The sequence below is a fragment of the Toxorhynchites rutilus genome, chromosome 3, assembly GCF_029784135.1.
Source record: "Toxorhynchites rutilus septentrionalis strain SRP chromosome 3, ASM2978413v1, whole genome shotgun sequence".
NCBI lineage: Eukaryota > Metazoa > Arthropoda > Insecta > Diptera > Culicidae > Toxorhynchites > Toxorhynchites rutilus.
In genome coordinates this window covers 210461552-210480213 of record NC_073746.1, presented here as the reverse complement: position 1 = coordinate 210480213, position 18662 = coordinate 210461552, and the positions used below count along the sequence as shown (strand labels likewise).

Here is an 18662-nt window from a genome sequence, read left to right as displayed (position 1 = left end):
TCAAAGGAAAGTTCTCGACAAGTAGAACATAGCAGATAATAAAAAAAAAACAATTCCAAGATGGTCGCAGTCTCCTAACAACTAATTACTTTTAAAATTATTTCTATGTATGTTTCTATGTATGTTTGAATGTTCTATGTATGTTTGAATGTTCATAGGGTTGTCCCACATTATTAGAAAATTGACCCCGTTTTTGTTGACTGATTGATCTGAAATTTGGAACATACATTTAATTCTACTGTCATTATGTAACTGCGTATTCCATGAACTTGAAAAAATCAATCGCCGTCGTAAAAATGGCTCAATGATTTGACTTGAAGAACACGAAACATAATAAACAACTTAAATTCAAAAAGGTCGCCACCACTAAATGGTGGACTATGTATTTTTTGCAATCCCCTCAATATCGGTATCAAATGAAATGATTTGACTAATAGAATACAGTACATCATGAAAATATTCCGAAGAAAATTAGGTAACAAATAAACGTTGGATTTCCATTATCCACAGTCAGTTGTTTCATCATATACCCCACGATTTTATTTTAGTCTCATCATTGCCCTAGATTAATGCAGGAAGGTATGTGATAACTACTAACTGCTACTTGTCTTATTATTTTCTAGCTTTAAGTACATTAAACTGTTTTACTTAAACATTTTTGTTACTTATTTTATTTTATAGTTTTTAGTAAATTATCTGTATCATTAGTATACTTCTCTACATTAAAACCATTCAAAAAATATTTTTTTTTTAATTTTGATTTCTTACCTTACTTTCTTCTGAATATTTTGATGATATACTGTATTCTATTAGTCAAATCATTTCATTTGATACCAATATTGCGGGAATTGCAAAAAATACATAGTCGACGATATTGTGGCGGCGACCTTTTCGAATTTATGTTGTTCATAGGGTAGTGTATTCTCCAAATCAAGCCATTCAGCCATTTTTTAGCGGCGGCCAAATTGAATTTTACAAGATCTTGGAATACGCAGTCTTATAATGACACTGGAAATCCCGGTTAATCGAGTCTCCGGATAATCGAGTCCGACCTGTATTATGAAGCGTTGTAACGTCACAATAAAAGAGCTTTTTTTTAATTTATCAGTTCAAACAATTTTTTACTTGGGTTTCTCAAACAAGCAAACATTGAGAGTTAACAACCCATAAAATTTGGTTAGGAACGGTCCATAAATAGAGAAGTATCAACTGTCTCGAGAAGTTGTTGTCACGTCACGAAAAGAATTCCATTCCAGCGTGACGTGACAACATTTTGACTCACTACAAACACTTTTTTTATGTTTTCATGCACTGGTCGGACTCGATTATATACAGTTTGAGAAAGAAATATTTTTTTAAAAAATATATGCATAAAGAACGATTAAAAAAACTGTTGGGTTTGACTCGATTCTATACAGTGAAAATAAATCTGAAACTATATATAATCAAGTCCGCCCTGTATAAAGCACATAAAATTAAACGATGTTATGGAAACATTGAAGAAACTTTCTACAAGAATCATCAGTTGGAGAAAATTTTATAGTTAGAATGGCTTGTTGTAAGTAAGAAACTTTTGTAAAGTGACAACACTTAACTTTTTGCTATTTCGAACTGTTAAACATTAATGATTAATTTTATTGATTTCAGTTTTTTTTTTCAACAATAGATAAACGTAGGTTCCAGAATAGTGAATATAATCTTGTTGCGAGTTCCGGTTTGCTGTTAATAGTATTGAAGGACAAAAAATATGGAAACCCCATACGATACGGATATTGCGTACAGTTGTCTTACCAGTGGAAGTCGAATATCGTATTCCGATGCTATTTTTGAATTGAAGATGGTGACTCCCGGTTCGTTAAGAACATATCTGAGTAACCGGAAATGGAAATGGAAATGGTGTTAGCATATATCCACGGGTGCGCGAAGAAGAATGAAACAAGAGAATCAAGTTTTACAGTGAGCATATAGGATTTGAAAGAGAGTTGAGTGGAGAGTTGAGTTGACGCAAACGTCAACGGTTAGCGGTCAACGTAAAAGTAATCTAATAAACACGCAAAAATAGACGCCCTTGCACAGATACGCGCACACTGATAGGTTCAGGACCGGTCGCCGGAAATTTGGTAAAAGAAACTAATGTAGTCAGGCGAAGATCGTCTTTTTGATAGCGCAATCTAAGTAGAACTAAACAAATCAAAATATGGTCGAAAAGATGTTTCCACCACACTTTAAACTGAATTTAATGAACAATATTGGCTATAGCATAATAATTTCTCGTAATTTGCTTGGCATTGTATATTAAAATAGATTAGGGATTATTAAGCAAAGAGCTGAGCTATAAACGTCGCACTGATGGGAAATTGTTAGTTGGGAATGCATCATTGATAACATTGCTTTGCTTTGACATCTTGCAAAGGATTTCAATTCAAACTAAAACAAATTTTACTCTGTAGTATAGGTTTGAAGAGTTTTGAACATGTGACCTGGAACCCCGGAAAACCCGGAAAAGGTCGATGATGGTCGATGGTTGGCTCAGCGGCACTGGCGTCCACGGCAGGTCGGCATGTGGAGAGTTGACCGTGGCTGCCGTCTTCCCTCTTTGACGGCAATCGACAGGCCCAAAATGACACCGGAGTGAGACTGCCGAGAGGGGCCCTGCTTTATGATTATAATCCTTTATGGTTAGGCATCCAAACTATACCGAACTCTTGGACAAACGTCCGTCACATACCACGCCTGAATCCAAAAAGACCCATTTTTGATGGAGAATCCTTCCTCGAGCCTTATCATTGCATTTTTAGTGGTACAGCGTCCATTTTACGCAACTTACCGCTCGCTCTCGCTCGCAATCTAAGCTGTGTTCTGCCATATTGACTAGCCACAACTCAAACCTTCATCTAGAGTATTCATTCCATGGCATGTCAGAGAATTTCCAAATGGGAAGTCCCTAGACCGAGCGGGAATTGAATCCAATACCTGTGTCAGTTTTAGCCATCAAACCCAACCCCAAGACTAATTATATACGAACTTCAGACCGATTACTATTCCCAGACATGCCAAGAAAACTTCCAGTCCGAAAAAATCCTCAACCGGACAGGAATTGTACACAACACCTATGTAAGTATTTCCCTTGAATTTTACTAAGTAAATCCCGTCTTAGTATTGGATCGCGGAATAAATTCGTTGCGTTTTTACCGAAGACTTTTATTTAAACAAAAGACAATAATTATATCAATAAGTTAATCAATTATATATTCGCCATTGCCGTCTACAACCTCTTCCCACCTCTCGACCAATTTGTTCCGCCAAAAATCGCCAGTTCAGGTGTCAAAGAAGTTGTTCAGCCAGATTCTAAGGACCTCCTTGTTATCGAAGGTAACGCCCTTCATATGGTTTGACAGGAAGCGGAAAATATGTAATCGTTTGGTGCAATGTTCGGAGAATACGGTGGATGCTGAATGACCTTCAATTCGAATTTTGACGACTTGTGCAACATGGGCCTGGCGTAATCGTGAAGGAGTATGGTTTGACCACATCGATCAGGTATTTTCTGTCGAATAGCCTCATTCACGTGGTGGAGCTGGGCAATGTACAGCTCCTTGGCGACCGTGGTATTTTTTTCGAGCATTTCCCAGTGCATCATGACCAACCAACCCACAATCCAATCGACGAAAAAAACATCGACCTAACAACGACCGTAACGCTGTTACCTATTCACGATGACGACGATTAGGTATCGACATCTGGATACAGCATTAGTTTGTATGAGGCAAACTATTCTCTATCATATTAGTCGGCCCGAATCAGTTTATATTTGCTAAAATTTGTATGAAATTTTTTTCTTTGCATATTTTTTTCTACTTAAAGTACGTTGTCATGACCCTAATTTGAATTATTTTCTATAGACGTTCAGATATTCTCAAAAAAAACTTGTCATTATAATATAAAATTATCTCAAAACATATTTTTTATGACGTTTTTTCACCACTTGCAGGCAATAGTGATTTTCACTTACATAGAGTACTAATTTTATTAAGGAAAAATCATGTTCATTCATAATTTTCATTTTAAAAGTGTATTCATTCCTTCTGCAAATCCATATCCATGCCTATTCCCTAATCCATGCCTATTCCCCAATATCGTCAACGCGGATAGTTCGTTAGTCGAAAATACTGAATAATTAAACAAACCAAATGGCATCACTGGTGGTTCTTTTTTCCACTCCGCTAAACTGTCATCTCAAACAAAAACAAATGGATCATACAACTGGTGAGTATGAAATATATTTCGGCTTTTCAATTATTAATTATTTTATCTTGTCTTATCAGCTATGAATACATTCAACTCGTTTGCTTCCATCAATCGGTAAGTGAGAAAGATGATTTCTCCCATCATCACAGTACGGTTTTCCACTTCTATCACAGCAGCCAACAACATCCGTTTTCCTGCAGCAGTAACCTCCAACCCCTGTTGGCAATGCCGGGGGACAGCATTAACAGTAGCAGCAGCAGAATTTGACCATGGTATGGTATTGCGAAGAACTTTCCCCATTAGAGGTTCCGTGCTTCGCGCACATTCAAAAATCCTCTTCAGACACGAAAACTCAACGACAAGGAGGTATTTATCAACTTGCTCAGCTGAATTACCACCCGGAGGAACCCGAATACACTGATTCCGTTGTATAGTAGAATGAAAATAGGCGAGGTAAGCGAACGTAATCGCATGATATTTTAATGTTCGCATTTTTATCCGGATCATACAACTGGTGAGTAGGGAATTCATTTCTGCTTTTCACTTACTAATCATTTTATTTTGTTTCAGCTATGAATACATCCGACTCAATCAATCGGCGAGTGAGAAAGATGATTTCCCTCATCACCACATTGCTTATTTCCACTTCTGTCACGCCAGCCAACAGCATCAGCTTTCCCGCAGCAGTATCCTTTAAGTCCAGGGTGCTATTCCGGGGAACAGCATCAACAGTAACAGCAGCAGGACCTGGCCATCGATAGTATTTCGAGCAATATTCCCCATCGGAGATCCCGTGCTTCACGCACATTGAAGAATCCTCCTCAGCCACATATCTGTGTCATCAAGGGCAAGGAGGTATTCATCAATGTACTCAGTCGGATTTGAATCGTCAATCCAGACAACCCGGATGCACCGATTCCATTATATACCTTATTTTTATTATACATGGATTTTTATTATTTTTTTTCAATAAAATTATTAAAATCGATCAATGTATTTCCTTTTCATTTTCAATAACAAACCAATACAAACGAGCAGCAAGCCGTGCTGCAAGCAGGTCGACGCCTTGCACATGTTGGCGAAAAAGTGGTGTCAAGTTGTTCGATGAATGCATATGAAAGGTCGATAACTCGATTGCAAGGTGGCAGCATTTGAGGTCGATTGTTGACATTTCATCGACCCGATCTTGGCAGGCAAAACGGAATGTGGGAAGTATATAGCATAACAAACAAATCACGCCTAACTTTTCAATAGGGTCTGTCTGTTTTGATTGATTCTCTTAATCGACATTCTCTACCCCTAATATAACTCAGCGGTAAAAGCCTTACCTGATGTGTTCGACGATCTGGATTCGAGAAGAGAACCTCGTCTATCAAACTATCTGACAAAAATACCGCTAAATCCGTCGTCGAGGAAGTTCTTATCTAAAGAGAGAGCAAATAAAAAAAGTCGATCAAATCAGATAGGTTCTATTGAAAAGATTCTACTGGTTTTTTGTTGACTTTTTGCAGTCGGCCTTGATTTAAGGAAAATTATACACAATTTGAATGCGCTAGACCGACAGCGTCATAATGCAATGGTAAAACATATTTTATTATAAAATATTTTTTTTTTATTATTCCGTTCATTTTTACAGGCTCAGTTACATAGGTTTAAAGGAGCCACGCTCTTAAATATATTTTTACTATAAAATATTAACATGTTTCCTTAATTCTATGGTTAATAAAATAGGAAACCGATTACTCGCGGTCGACTCGAGTTTAGAAGGGTGACACACTTTGATTGGGAAAAGGATGGGATGTAAGGATATTGTAGCAATGTTCACACTCACACTCGCATTTACATTCACATTCTCATTCACACTCACACTTCACACTCAATTCTTAAAACTATCCTTACATCTAATATGTATTCACAATTTAACTTATTCTAATGTTAGTAGGAAGGGAACCGATAGCTCGCAAAGGACGAAAAGGAGGGGTAAAGGATGTAAGAACAATCACACTCGAAGATCGATAGCTTTAAGGAAAACATATATTTGGGACATATAATCAAGATCTAGCCGAGCCAACACATCTCTCACCGGCACATTGGGTTGCTTTCCTCGAGCCTGAAGGGAGTTTTTTAAATTCGATCTGGCGACAAGATACAACTCGCACGACCAAACAACGTGTTCGATGTCGTGGTAACCATGGCCACAAACGCAGAGATTGCTGTCGGCAAGATTAAAACGAAAAAGTAGCGCGTCTAACGAACAGTGATTGGACATGAGTCGGGAGAAGGTGCGAATAAAGTCCCGACTCAAGTCCAGACTTTTGAACCATGGTTTGAGGCTAACCTTAGGGATAATTGAGTGGAGCCACCGGCCCAATTCATCTTCGTTCCATTTGCGTTGCCAGTTAGCGGTTGTATTTTTACGGACTAAAGAGTAAAATTCATTGAAGGCGATTTGACGCTGATAAATATCGCCTTCAATCGCACCCACCTTTGATAATGAGTCAGCCCTCTCATTACCCGGAATTGAGCAATGTGAAGGGACCCAGACAAAGGTGATGACATAACAGCGTCTGGATAAAGCACTCAACATTTCTCGTATTCTCTCAAGGAAGTACGGCGAGTGCTTTTCCGGCCTCACTGAACGGATAGCTTCGACAGAGCTAAGACTATCCGTTACAATGTAATAGTGTTCAACAAGTCGTGAGGCGACGCTGTCCAGCGCCCAGTGTATTGCTGCCAATTCAGCAATATACACTGAGCAAGGATTCTGAAGACTGTGCTAAAAAATTCGTTGAACACTCCAAATCCTGTGGACTCATTCATAGAGGACCCATCAGTAAAGTACATATTATCACAATTGATACTTTGAATTGAAGATCGTAGGAACGATCCCCGATCGATGATAATCTGGAATTCCATGGATTTTCTCTTTCATGAACAGATCAAAATGTACAGAGGAATTGATGTAGTCAGGAAAACAAACACGGTTGGGAATATACGAAGAAGGATCAACCTGCATGGAGATGAATTCATGATATGAAGTCATGAATCCAGAATGAAAATTTAGCCCGATCAGCTGCTCAAAATTTCCGATACCAATGGGTTCATAACCTTACACCGGATGAAGAACCGAAGAGATAATAAATTGAAGCGATCTTTTAGTGGGAGTACGCCTGCCAAAACCTCGAGACTCATGGTATACGTTGAGGGCATACATCCCAACGCAATACGGAGACAGAGATACTGAATTCGCTCGAGTTTAATGAGGTGTGTTTTGGCAGCTGATTGAAAACAGAAACTGCCATACTCCATCACTGAGAGAATTGTTGTTCGATACAATATTATAAGATCTTCGGGATGGGCTCCCCACCAGGTGCCGGTAATTGTACGGAGAAAGTTTATTCTTTGTTGGCATTTTTTACTCAGATACCTAATATGGGCCCCCAAGTACATTTGGAGTCGAACCATACCCCAAGATACTTGAATGACATAGCATGAGTGATCGGTTTACCCAAAAGTTGAAGCTTTGGTTTTGCTGGTCTATGCTTCCTAGAAAAGACGACCATCTCTGTTTTCTCCGTGGAGAATTCGATCCCTAGCCCAATGGCCCAGGTTGAAAAATTGTTCAAAGTATCTTGTAAGGGTTTTTGCAGGTCGGATTCATTTGATCCTACGACAGACACCACTCCATCATTTGCAAGTTGTCTTAGGCTGCAATTTTGTGTAAGGCAATTGTCGATGTCGCTTACATAGAAGTTGTACAAAAGGGGGCTTAAACATGAGCCCTGGGGGAGGCCCATGTAAGAGTCCCGACATACTGCCGAATCTCCGTGAGAAAAGTTCAAATGTTTCTCACAAAGCAAGTTATATAACATATTATTCAAAAGAGGCGGCAGACCCCGAGAGTGTAATTTGTCTGACAAAACCTCTATTGAAACAGAATCAAAGGCCCCCTTTATGTCCAAGAATACTGAAGCCATTTGTTTTTTTTCGGCGTAAGCCATTTGAATTTCTGAAGAAAGCAACGCAAGACAATCATTCGTCCCCTTGCCCCTACGGAACCCATATCGTGTATCTGAGAGTAGGCCATTCGTTTCAACCCATCGATCAAGGCGAAACAAGATCATTTTCTCCAACAATTTCCGTATACAAGACAGCATTGCTATTGGGCGGTACGAATTGAAGTCGGACGCGGGTTTTCCGGGTTTTTGAATAGCTATAACTCGTACTTGTCTCCAATCATCTGGAACAACATTATGCTCCAGGAATCGATTAAATAAATTCAACAAGCGATGTTTCGCCACATCAGGGAGGTTTTTCAGCAAGTTGAACTTAATTCTATCCGTTCCTGGAGCCGAATTGTTACAAGAAAGGAGAGCAAGAGAGAATTCTACCATCGAAAACTCGGAATCAAGATCGCACCTATCTTGTGGTATATCTCGAACAATTTTTTGCACTGGAGCGGAATCAGGACAAACCTTCCGTGCAAAATTAAAAATCCACCGATGTGAATATTCTTCGCTTTCATTCGTTGAAGAACGATTTCTCATGTTTCGAGCCACTTTCCATAATTTTTTCATTGACGTTTCTCGTGACAAACCTCCCACGAAATTTCGCCAATAAGCACGTTTTTTCCCTTTGATCAAATTTTTGAACTGATTCTCAAGGTCTGAATACGTTTGAAAATTTTCAGGGATTCCACGTTTCCGAAAAGCTTTAAATGCATTCGATTTATCCTGATAAAGCTTGGAACACTGGCTATCCCACCATGGATTGGGAGGCCTCCGGCGAATGGTGGAACCTAAGATGGGTTTCGTTTGAGCGCGAACTGCGCTATCATGAATCAAACGAGAAAGGAAGTTATACTCCTCCAATGGAGGTAAACCATCTGTGGCATTGATGGCTAGAGCAACCGCGTCCGAATATTTATTCCAGTCAATGTGTCTTGTGAGGTCATATGCCATGTTTATAGATTCAGAAGAATTTGACCCATTGGTGATGGAAATTTTGATTGGCATGTGATCACTACCGTTGGGATCCTGAATTACATTCCACTTGCAATCTAACGATAGTGAATTCGAGCAAAGCAAGAGGTCAAGAGCACTTGGTTTAGCAGGAGGTTTAGGTACACGTGTTGTTTCCCCAGTGTTCAAAACGGTCATATTGAAGCTGTTACAAAGGTCATATATCAACAATGAACAGTTGTCGTCGTACTGTTCCCCCCAAGCAGTTCCGTGAGAGTTGAAGTCTCCCAAGATCAATCGTGGCTCAGGAAGGAGAGAGCTCATGTCATCAAGTTGTTTGCGGCTAACCGCAGCTCTCGGAGGCCAATACAAGCTGACAATACAGAGGTCTTCGCCTCTGATGTTTGCATGACAAGCAACAGCTTCGATCCCTCCAATAGGTGGAAGGTCAATTCGAAAAAATGAGTGGCTCTTATTGATCCCCAATAGCACCCGTCCGTATCTGTCATCACGGTCCAAGCGTATAATATTGAAATCGTGGAAAGAGAGATCATCTCGCGAAGAAAGCCATGTTTCGGACAGAGCAAAAACATCACAATTGAAGTTATGAATTAAAAATTTGAATGTATCCAGTTTAGGGATAAGACTACGACAATTCCACTGTAGAACAGTGATATCTCCGACCTCTCTATTTAAATTAGACATCAAGAGAGATAATCATTGCAAGGAGGGGCCATGTTTGCATCAATTGCTGCAAAATTGTCTTTAATACTGGAAGCATTGCAGTGACAATGGTTCTGATGGAGTCGGAAACATTAAAACACATGAAGATTTGATCCAAAATGTCAGTCAACTTTATAAATCCCGATTGGGAAGTTGAACTGGACGGATAAACAGGGGCATTTGGGGTTTTTGATGTCCCCTCAAGTGCTGGGTCATTCGAACTATTCCCACGGAAGCCAGGAGGAACCTGATTTTGCTTATCCGTTGCACTCGGTTTTTTATGCAAGCTAACAGGGGCTATCACCGGAGGGACTTGTGCTTGAACTTTGGGAGTGGTCACATTTTTGCGCTGGGGATTCCCTTGGAAAATAAATGGTGTGCTCCCGTTAGCTGTGTCCGCTTCTATTTCGTCAACTGGCAACGTGGCGAAGACATTATGTGTGTTGATTGGTTGTTGTTCTTGAGCCAGTGGAGAAGCGCCCTTTAAAATTTCCGCAAAAGTGCGCTTTGAGCGTTCCTTCAAAGAGCGCTTCTATTTATCCCAGCGACTCTTATAAGTTTCACAAGCTGAGAGCTCATGTGGGGATCCCCCGCAATATGGACTTATGCTCAGTCGCACTGCAGGATTCCCCCACATGTTGCTCTCCGCAAGTGGCACAGCGCTCCTTGTTGGTGCAATAATCTGCTGTATGACCAACTGATTTGCATTTGTTGCAAGTCATGGGCTTTGGCACGAAGAGTCGTACTGGAAGCCTCAATTTGTCCACCATAACGTAGTCAGGGAGGGCGGAACCAGCAAAAGTTACTCGAAACGAGTCGGACGGCGTGAATTTTGTTTTTCCCTCTTCCTGGGACACTTTTCCTAATTGATGACAGTCCAAAATTTTAACTTTTGTCAAAGGGAGCTTTTTAAATCTGCCATCTCCCTGTTTTATTAAGAGGAGAGGAGGTGGATGATTGAGGGGGATCGGAAGCAACAGATGAGGGATGCGAGATCGGGGGTTGAGTTAAAGTGGATGGTTCAGGGGATTGAGAGGAGAGGGTTGCGAGTTTTTTCGAGGGGGGTTTTTTTAGGTGGGATGACTCTTCTTCCGAAGTGGTATTTCGCTTTAGCGATTTTCCTGCCGCCGTTTGCACAAATAAAGCGGTATTACTTTCGGAGTCAGAGGTTTCCATATTAGGAAACTCTCTTTCCCCTTCTGCCATGATTATGCGGCAGTTAAAAAATGCAATATTTTTTTAAATCTTAAAACTATCAAATCTTAAAAATTATTTACTCTTAAATACCTAAACGCACCCACCGGTGCAGTTGAACTTGACGCACGGTTGATTGCGTGCTGGGCGCTCCGCGCAAGTGAGATGGCAATCGAACACTACCACCACCAAAAAGTGCTTCTTCACGCTTTCACACTGTGTGGGATTGACTAGTGATCCCTGATTTTTGAAATTATTCGTTCATCCACTAATCGAATACTTTTCAGCAGTTTGTTATTCGATACGATTAATCGCCCCAAATAATCGATTAATCGATTAATCGTCATACTGAGAGAAATAATTAGTTAGATTAATATTTCTCATTTGTTAGAAAGCCATCTGGAAACTAAAAAGCGTTCATTCCGCCTGAAAATAAATTATTATCTTTTACGTTCCCCTAAACTCGTAAAAGAAGCTCAATTCGCGTTGACGGCATTGAACTTCGATCACGAGCGCCAGTGACAATGGTTGATTTTTAGGATAACACTGCAGTGGCCGTACTTTTATTTTGCTCTGGGCTTGGATCGATTAATCGACGTAAATTATTCGTTCGCTTCCATTATTGGTTGTTCAGTATTCGTTCGATTAATAATCGATATCTGTAGGAAGTATTCGATTAATCGATTAATCGAACGATTATCGGGGATCACTAGGATTGACCACCGATGTCTGATGCCGATAGTAATGGCGATGATATGGTGAAAACCAAAAGCCAGACGCTTTGCCAATTTTGGCTGAAGTGAAATTTTCTTCACTGCTATCGCGAACACTGTATTTAGTTCACGCGCGACACTAATGCGGGAAAAAATAGCTTCACTAACGGTATCCGATAACACTAACGGGACGTACACAAAGCGCGTGCGACTTCTCGAAGCTGTCGGCGTGGAATGATTATAAAATAATGACAGCTGTCAAAAATGGCACGGTATCAGTGTGGTACGTTTAAAGTAGTGTTGTCAACACAAAGGTACCTCTATAAAAACTTCAGTTAATCGATTGGAACGATGTATTTTTGACCTCTTAAAGCAGGCTCCCCTTGAAAATGGTGATAGAATCTGTACTATAAACTGAATTCTGCCACTTTAAAACCGAATCCATTTTCCACAAGACAAAAGCAATCCAAGAGCGTTTATGGAATGTACAGTAAAACCTGTTTTCGTGCGGTTTGTTTTGTGTGATTTTCTGTTCTTGTGCGGTTTTTTGTGCGATTTTTTTGTGCGGTGTATGAAAAGAAACATATGTGACGAAGTTATCGTCCATTAAGTTTTTTTCGATGGTTTATATGCATTTCAGTGCGAAAAAAGTCACAGAACGGTTGTGTCCGAGACACGACCGCATAGTTGATGTAGGATTCCGCTGGGCTATCTGTTGATTTCGGATATGTTTGAAGAATTATATCGTTAAACTCTTTGATAATGTTTTGGTTTTAATGTCTCTGTTAGGGAATACATTTCGGTAGGAACAAAAGTTCCCCCTACTTTCTTGTGCAATGTCTGTGCATCAATACTCAACGTCATTTTGTTCGTCAGGGTTTGGAGTGCACGGCAAACTGCTTTTCGAACTCGGGAACTTTCGGGAACATCACTTTTTATACCAATTTTTACAGCGCAATTTACTCAATTTTACTCTGTTTTCTTCATACTTTATCTACTATTGATGTTTATTTGCATTATATTAATTTATAAATCAATGTCCGATTCTGTCTGACTCTCAGGCCTCGAATTTGAGTTATTTTGTAGTAGTTTTATTACAGTTGGTGATAGCAATTGGACCTTTTTAGATTTTCGTTTTCGCAAGCCGCTTATCAAAGAGTCGGATGTCATAAGAAATCTTGCAAAAACATCCTGATTGCTGATCTCTCTGCAAGTTGAATTGAAAAGGTTTAGAATGTATTTATACGCCTTTTCTAGATATGTGTGATTTTTTTTTCAGAATTTTAGCAGTGTTCCGCAGTACAAAATATATATATTTATGAAATTTTGATGTGTTTTTTTAGAATTTTGAGACTCAGTACTCTTTTTTAATTTATATTTAAATATGTTCATATGTGTTTTTTAGTATTTGTGAATTGAACCAGTACTAAGTCTCAAAATTCTAAAAAAAATATATCAAAAATTTATATATATATATCAAATTCGGAAAAAAGTCACACATATCTAGGAAAGGCGTATAAATACATTCTAAACCTTTTAAATTCAACTTGCAGAGAGATCAGCAATCAGGATGTTTTTGCAAGATTTCTTATGACATCCGACTCTTTGATAAGCGGCTTGCGAAAACGAAAATCGAAAAAGATCCAATTGCTATCACCAACTATAATAAACTGTAATAAAACTACTGCAAAATAACTCAAATTTGAGGCCTGAGAGTCAGATAGAATCATAAATTGGTTTATAAATTAATATAATGCAAATAAACATCAATAGTAGATAACGTATCAAGAAAATAGAGTAAAATTGAGTAAACTGCACTGTAAAAATTGGTATAAAAAGTGATGTTCCCGAGAGTTTCCGAGTTCAAAAAGCAGTTTGCCGTGCACTCCAAACCCTGACGAACAAAATGACGTTGAGTATTGATGCACAGACGTGCACATTTTTGAACAATTTAATGAATAAAAGTGGCATGTTTTTGCTTTGTAACCACTGTGAATCGCAATGGTGTCATTTAAAACTAATAGTGTCTTCAGCAAAGTTATATATTTTCATGTTATCTAAAACTTTGTGGAACATGTTGAGTTGATATAATGTAATTTAGGCATAACATAAGTCAAAAAACTAGTTTTAAGATAGTCTGCTCAGAGAAATAGGTCTATCTCTGAAGGACTGATAGATAGATATTATGTATCTTCAGCAAAGTTTCATGAAATTTATAGTTTTTACAATGATACTGAAGACATAACTCAACTATCTCGTAAGTATAGAAAGTTATTTTTTTAATTTGTACTGTAACTTAGTAAGAGTTTAAATGAAACCGTCAAATGATTCAAAACAACTTTTCTTAAGACACCCAAGCTCTAAAATGTAAGGTAAGACGAGAAAAGATTTTTGACCGTCTTTTTTCAGAACGGCCCCACTGTGCGGCAGCTTGGTTTTGATATCTCTGTTAGGGACCCGCCTCATGTGTCGACCAATCAGAAGTGGGTATTTCCGTTAGGATAGGGGTTGAGATTTTTCAATTGTTCAATAGTTAGTTTCATGACATAAATTACTTTCTTCAATATAAAAATTGTTATGGAGTGCCGAAATCGATTGATGCAAAAAATTCATCAATTCATCATGAAATGACTGAGCAACAAGCGTTTGAAATTGGACAAATTTCACGATGTGCTCGATTTTCGATTTTCAATTTGTACCCTAATATGTTTCCGAAAGACGTAATCCTACGTCAAAAGATGCAATCGAATATGTCATTCCTGGTCGTCTATTGTATTTCTGTATGTCTTGAAATTTATACAGAAATGGTCAAGATCTGATAGAAATTAATTTGCCTCCCTGAATCACCATATCACCAGACGGCGACACTGTATATACGACATCGCGGATCTCGATATGTCAAATTCCTGATATGATGTAATACGGCCTCAATTACGATCTAATATTACCCATTGGTAAACGATTTTCCACAGCATGTAGTACAATTTTTCACAGTACTACATTGATTCAATTTATATGTTCATGCGACTCGATGCGACTTTATATGTTCAACGAAAAAGTCGTGACTCAATGTTGGACAAAACTTCGATTTGGAATGTGACAATTTCTATGAGTATGAACGGATAAAATTAGCTGTAGAGAACAAAGTAACAAAATTTAAGAATGTTCCATTGTTTGGATTTATTCCCGGTTTTATTCACTCATTCATGAAATACTGGGTTTTTTTTCTCACGTGTCCCGTTTATATTTCGTGTTTCACAATCAGAATTATGGATGTATGTAATTGCTACTGCTTTAGTCGAGAATCGATTTATTTCGATATTGGAAGTCGTCTCCCGCTTATGCCGTGTTAACATATTTCGCCATATTCCGTTCTATGGAGAAGCTTATTTCATTTGCGATTCAAATTGCATAAAGAAGCGCGAACACGCCGAAATAAAGTGAACTATAGAGACAGGCTATTTTGGTACGAATCGTTATCGCGAAATTATAAAATAAATCGAGTTGCTTCGTGCAGTTTACTCCACTGGATGGAATCTTAGTCTGGCGGTCGGGTTTGGCGGCAATAGTAACGCCTGCACTCGCTTCCGTTCGGTGATTGTGCACAGAAGATGATTTCTTTTCTGGTCGTGTTTGAAAAACAATTCCGTGCAATGGTGTTATACGTTTCGAAATTATGCTTTAATTAGCGGAAAGTTTGGGTGATGCAAATTGTTCAATGATCGTTTCGATAGATAAATGTTTTTAAATTTACATCAATCAGCAGCCTTGGGCGCATTATTTCGGTGAAGGCATCGTTTGATTTGATGAATGCAATGTTTCGCAAAGTGCATGGAAAAAACGGCCGTATTCGAATGGGAACCAGTACATACACCAATTGCACTACGACAGCCAGCAACAGACGATTTGGTAAATGTTTTGGTTTTGGCTTATAGTCGGACAAAATGACTACATGTGAAATTAGCCGGAAAGGTTTCAATTGAATACGTGTGGAAAAACTGATAAGTCAATGTGCACACAGCCTCGCGATTACATTCCCAAACGTTGGTTCACTGTTTATTGTTTGAGTTTATGTTCGAGTGCGATAAGGCGTCACCTTTTCTTATGTGCATCAGATAAAAAACGCTTTCCGCGGTCGGTAACGTGTTTGCGTCTGAGTTATCTCGTTTGAACATTTGTCCCAGTGTTCATGTTTCATATTATCATGCACATCCCTGGATATTTTCCATTGTAATTTATGTTCTCATCCGAATGAAAATATTGAAATTCTAATTCATAAATTCTTGCGGTGCAATGCCAATGAATGCACAGACAAGTTTTTGTCTTAATGAATAATTTCCACACCACTAGAATGATTGCTTTCGGTTCACTGCAGCGATGATCATCTGTAAAATTTCTTCAATCATGTTCTCACAACACTTACAATTCTTTTTGTTTCAATATCTACCTGAACATTTCATATAACCGCTATGGGCAGAAGATAACAACCACTGCGCAGTGAAGAAACGCAATGAAGCCTCTCTGCACATCCCAGCACTGACCTTTACATTGTAATATTAACACTGCTAATTTTGCCCCAAACTCTGATTAATACGATTAAAGGTCACGAACAAACCTTGGTTTCGCGAGAGAGTCGCCTGAGATGCTGTTCGCACAGCATCGTGCTCGGAACGGGCAGGTTCTGCACTTAGTCATAGCACTCAGGCTGCGTACCTTGAATCATAACGTGACCGTGAGGTTCTATTTACCATACATATATTTACAAAACATTTTATGAAGTGCAATCGATAATACATTAAGGGGATCTCGAATGGTTTGGTCCCTTTTTTGTACGCATCGTTAACACGTTTTCGAATATTTTGTAGAGAATAATGTATTGAACGTTGGCACAATATTAAAGCACTGAGGAAATATCAGAGGGTTAATGCATTCCAAAACTGAAAAATAAAGTTATAGATGAACAGTAACGGACAACATAATAAGACTACGAAAAGAGGTTATAAGTTATTGTTTCAATAATAGATTGTTATGCACCAGAGAACCAAATTTCAAATGGTAGGAGAAAATTGAAAACGATATTTGAATAAGCACTAGTTATATCATACATTTTTTGTAACAAATTTAATTTTGATGCACCAACCAAGAGCCAAGAGCTAGTTTAAAAAACTACATATATAATTATATTTAAAATATTTTAGGTTTTACCTTTTTTATGAGATATATCTGCACTTGCTTAGCCAAACTTCAATGTCTATATACCATCGAATGGATTATTAAATACTTGTTTGGGTAGACCTAGGTTTCATTTTGTAATTGATGAGAAACAAGCACAGGTATTTTGAAGCGCTGTCAAGTCACAAAAATAGAGCATTTTTTAGTTTATCAGATGAACCTTAGTTCAAACATGTTTATATTTGGGTTTCTCTTAGCAAACAATGAGGGTCAACAACCCACAAAATTTATTTAAGACCGGTCCACAAATAGAGGAGTATTAACTGTCTGAAGAAGTTGGAGAATATTTTATAGTTAGATTGGCCTGTTGTCAGTCCAATACTTTTGTGAAGTGACAACACCTGATTCTTTGCTGTTTTGGACTGTAGAACATTTATTATTAATTTAATTGATTGCAGTTCCGTTTCAAAACTTACAAATGAACTTTCTCTTGTCAACAAAAGATGAACGTAGATTTCAGAATATAGGTTTTAATCGTGTTTCGGCTTCCGGTTTGTTGATGATAGTATTGAATGACAAAAAATATGGGAAACCCATACGATATGGGTATTGGGTACAGGTCTCTCCAGTGGAAGTCAAATATCGTATTCCGATGCCATTTTGGAATCGAGGATGGTGACTTCCGGTTCGTTAAAAACGAATCTGAAAGACCGGATATGGCATGAAATCCCGCAATGGTCGATGGGTGCGTGAAGAAGAATGGAAAATGGAATAAAGTTTGATAGTGAGCAGATAGGATTTAGGCGAGAGGGAGATAATGTTTTAGTGAAAATAACTTAGCTTTAGAGCGACATGTGTGGAGTTAGACAAAGAAAGTGCATATACAAATGCACATGCAAACGTCAACGGTCATCCGTCAAAGTCAACGTCAACGTAAAAGTCATCTTCAACACGCTAACATAAACGCCCGTGCACAGGTTTCTGATAGCGTTCCCCGGTAGTGAGCGCTACTTGATGAACCATGCTTGTGCGAGCCATTGATGACAAACGTTATTTTCCCAAATAACGGCATATCGTGTACTACTAGTAACAGAAAGAGTTAATTTATATAGCTTATTTTTATGAACATACCATAAATAATTGAAATTGCCTGTTTTTGTAATGTTTCGCAATCTAAAAGAACATTTAACTCATTTTCCAAGCAGGTCAACAATATTTTTTTTCTGCTTTTGAATTCATTGCTTCAAAAGCAGAAAAAAAATATTGGAATGACGCTAAAACGCTAAAATTAAGAGAGCCCGAAAAAAGAAGGAAGGGACACCGTAGGAAGCTCCGTTCCAGAGATACAAAGGGGATTAGGTTCTGGACTACCGGTCGGGTTAGGATGGACTTTTGAAAGGGGAAGGGGAGATCTCAGAGGAAAGTGAGAAGGTTTTAGCGTTGTAAAAAACATGAAAAAGATTTTTTTAAATATTTTTCTAAAGTTCATGCGAGTTTTTTGAAGAACTGAATAAACAGTAATCCACGTTCATCTTTTGTTGACAAATCATAGAACAAAGTTTATTTGTATGTTTTGAAACGGAACATAAAATACAACATTGATTTTCAAAAGTCGGAAACCGCAAAAAGACAGGTGTTGTCACGTCACAGA

At 38.4% G+C, this 18662-nt stretch overlaps 1 protein-coding gene and 2 long non-coding RNA genes across 9 annotated transcripts in view; 2 read left to right on the top strand and 1 right to left on the bottom strand.

Annotated features, from left to right (window-relative positions):
* Positions 1-18662, top strand: part of LOC129775413 (protein TANC2) — a 249928-nt gene that overhangs the window by 24444 nt on the left and 206822 nt on the right. For 2 of the 7 annotated variants that reach the window (XM_055780149.1, XM_055780152.1), the window contains exon 1: positions 15396-15748. The exons of 4 other annotated variants lie outside the window; for them this stretch is intronic. In XM_055780149.1, coding sequence (XP_055636124.1) covers positions 15646-15748 — 103 coding nt within the window. In that variant the 5' untranslated portion in view covers positions 15396-15645. Of the gene's footprint in view, positions 1-15395; positions 15749-18662 lie in introns of those variants that run through there. One more of the 7 variants, XM_055780150.1, reaches the window with a different exon arrangement.
* Positions 1680-5194, top strand: LOC129775434 (uncharacterized). Its single transcript, XR_008742951.1, has 3 exons — positions 1680-4266; positions 4326-4762; positions 4819-5194. It is a non-coding gene; the product is annotated as an uncharacterized LOC129775434 (long non-coding RNA).
* On the bottom strand, positions 4292-12041 carry LOC129775441 (uncharacterized). The gene is made up of 3 exons (XR_008742958.1): positions 11688-12041; positions 11220-11552; positions 4292-5672 (listed from the first exon to the last, which is right to left on the bottom strand). It is a non-coding gene; the product is annotated as an uncharacterized LOC129775441 (long non-coding RNA).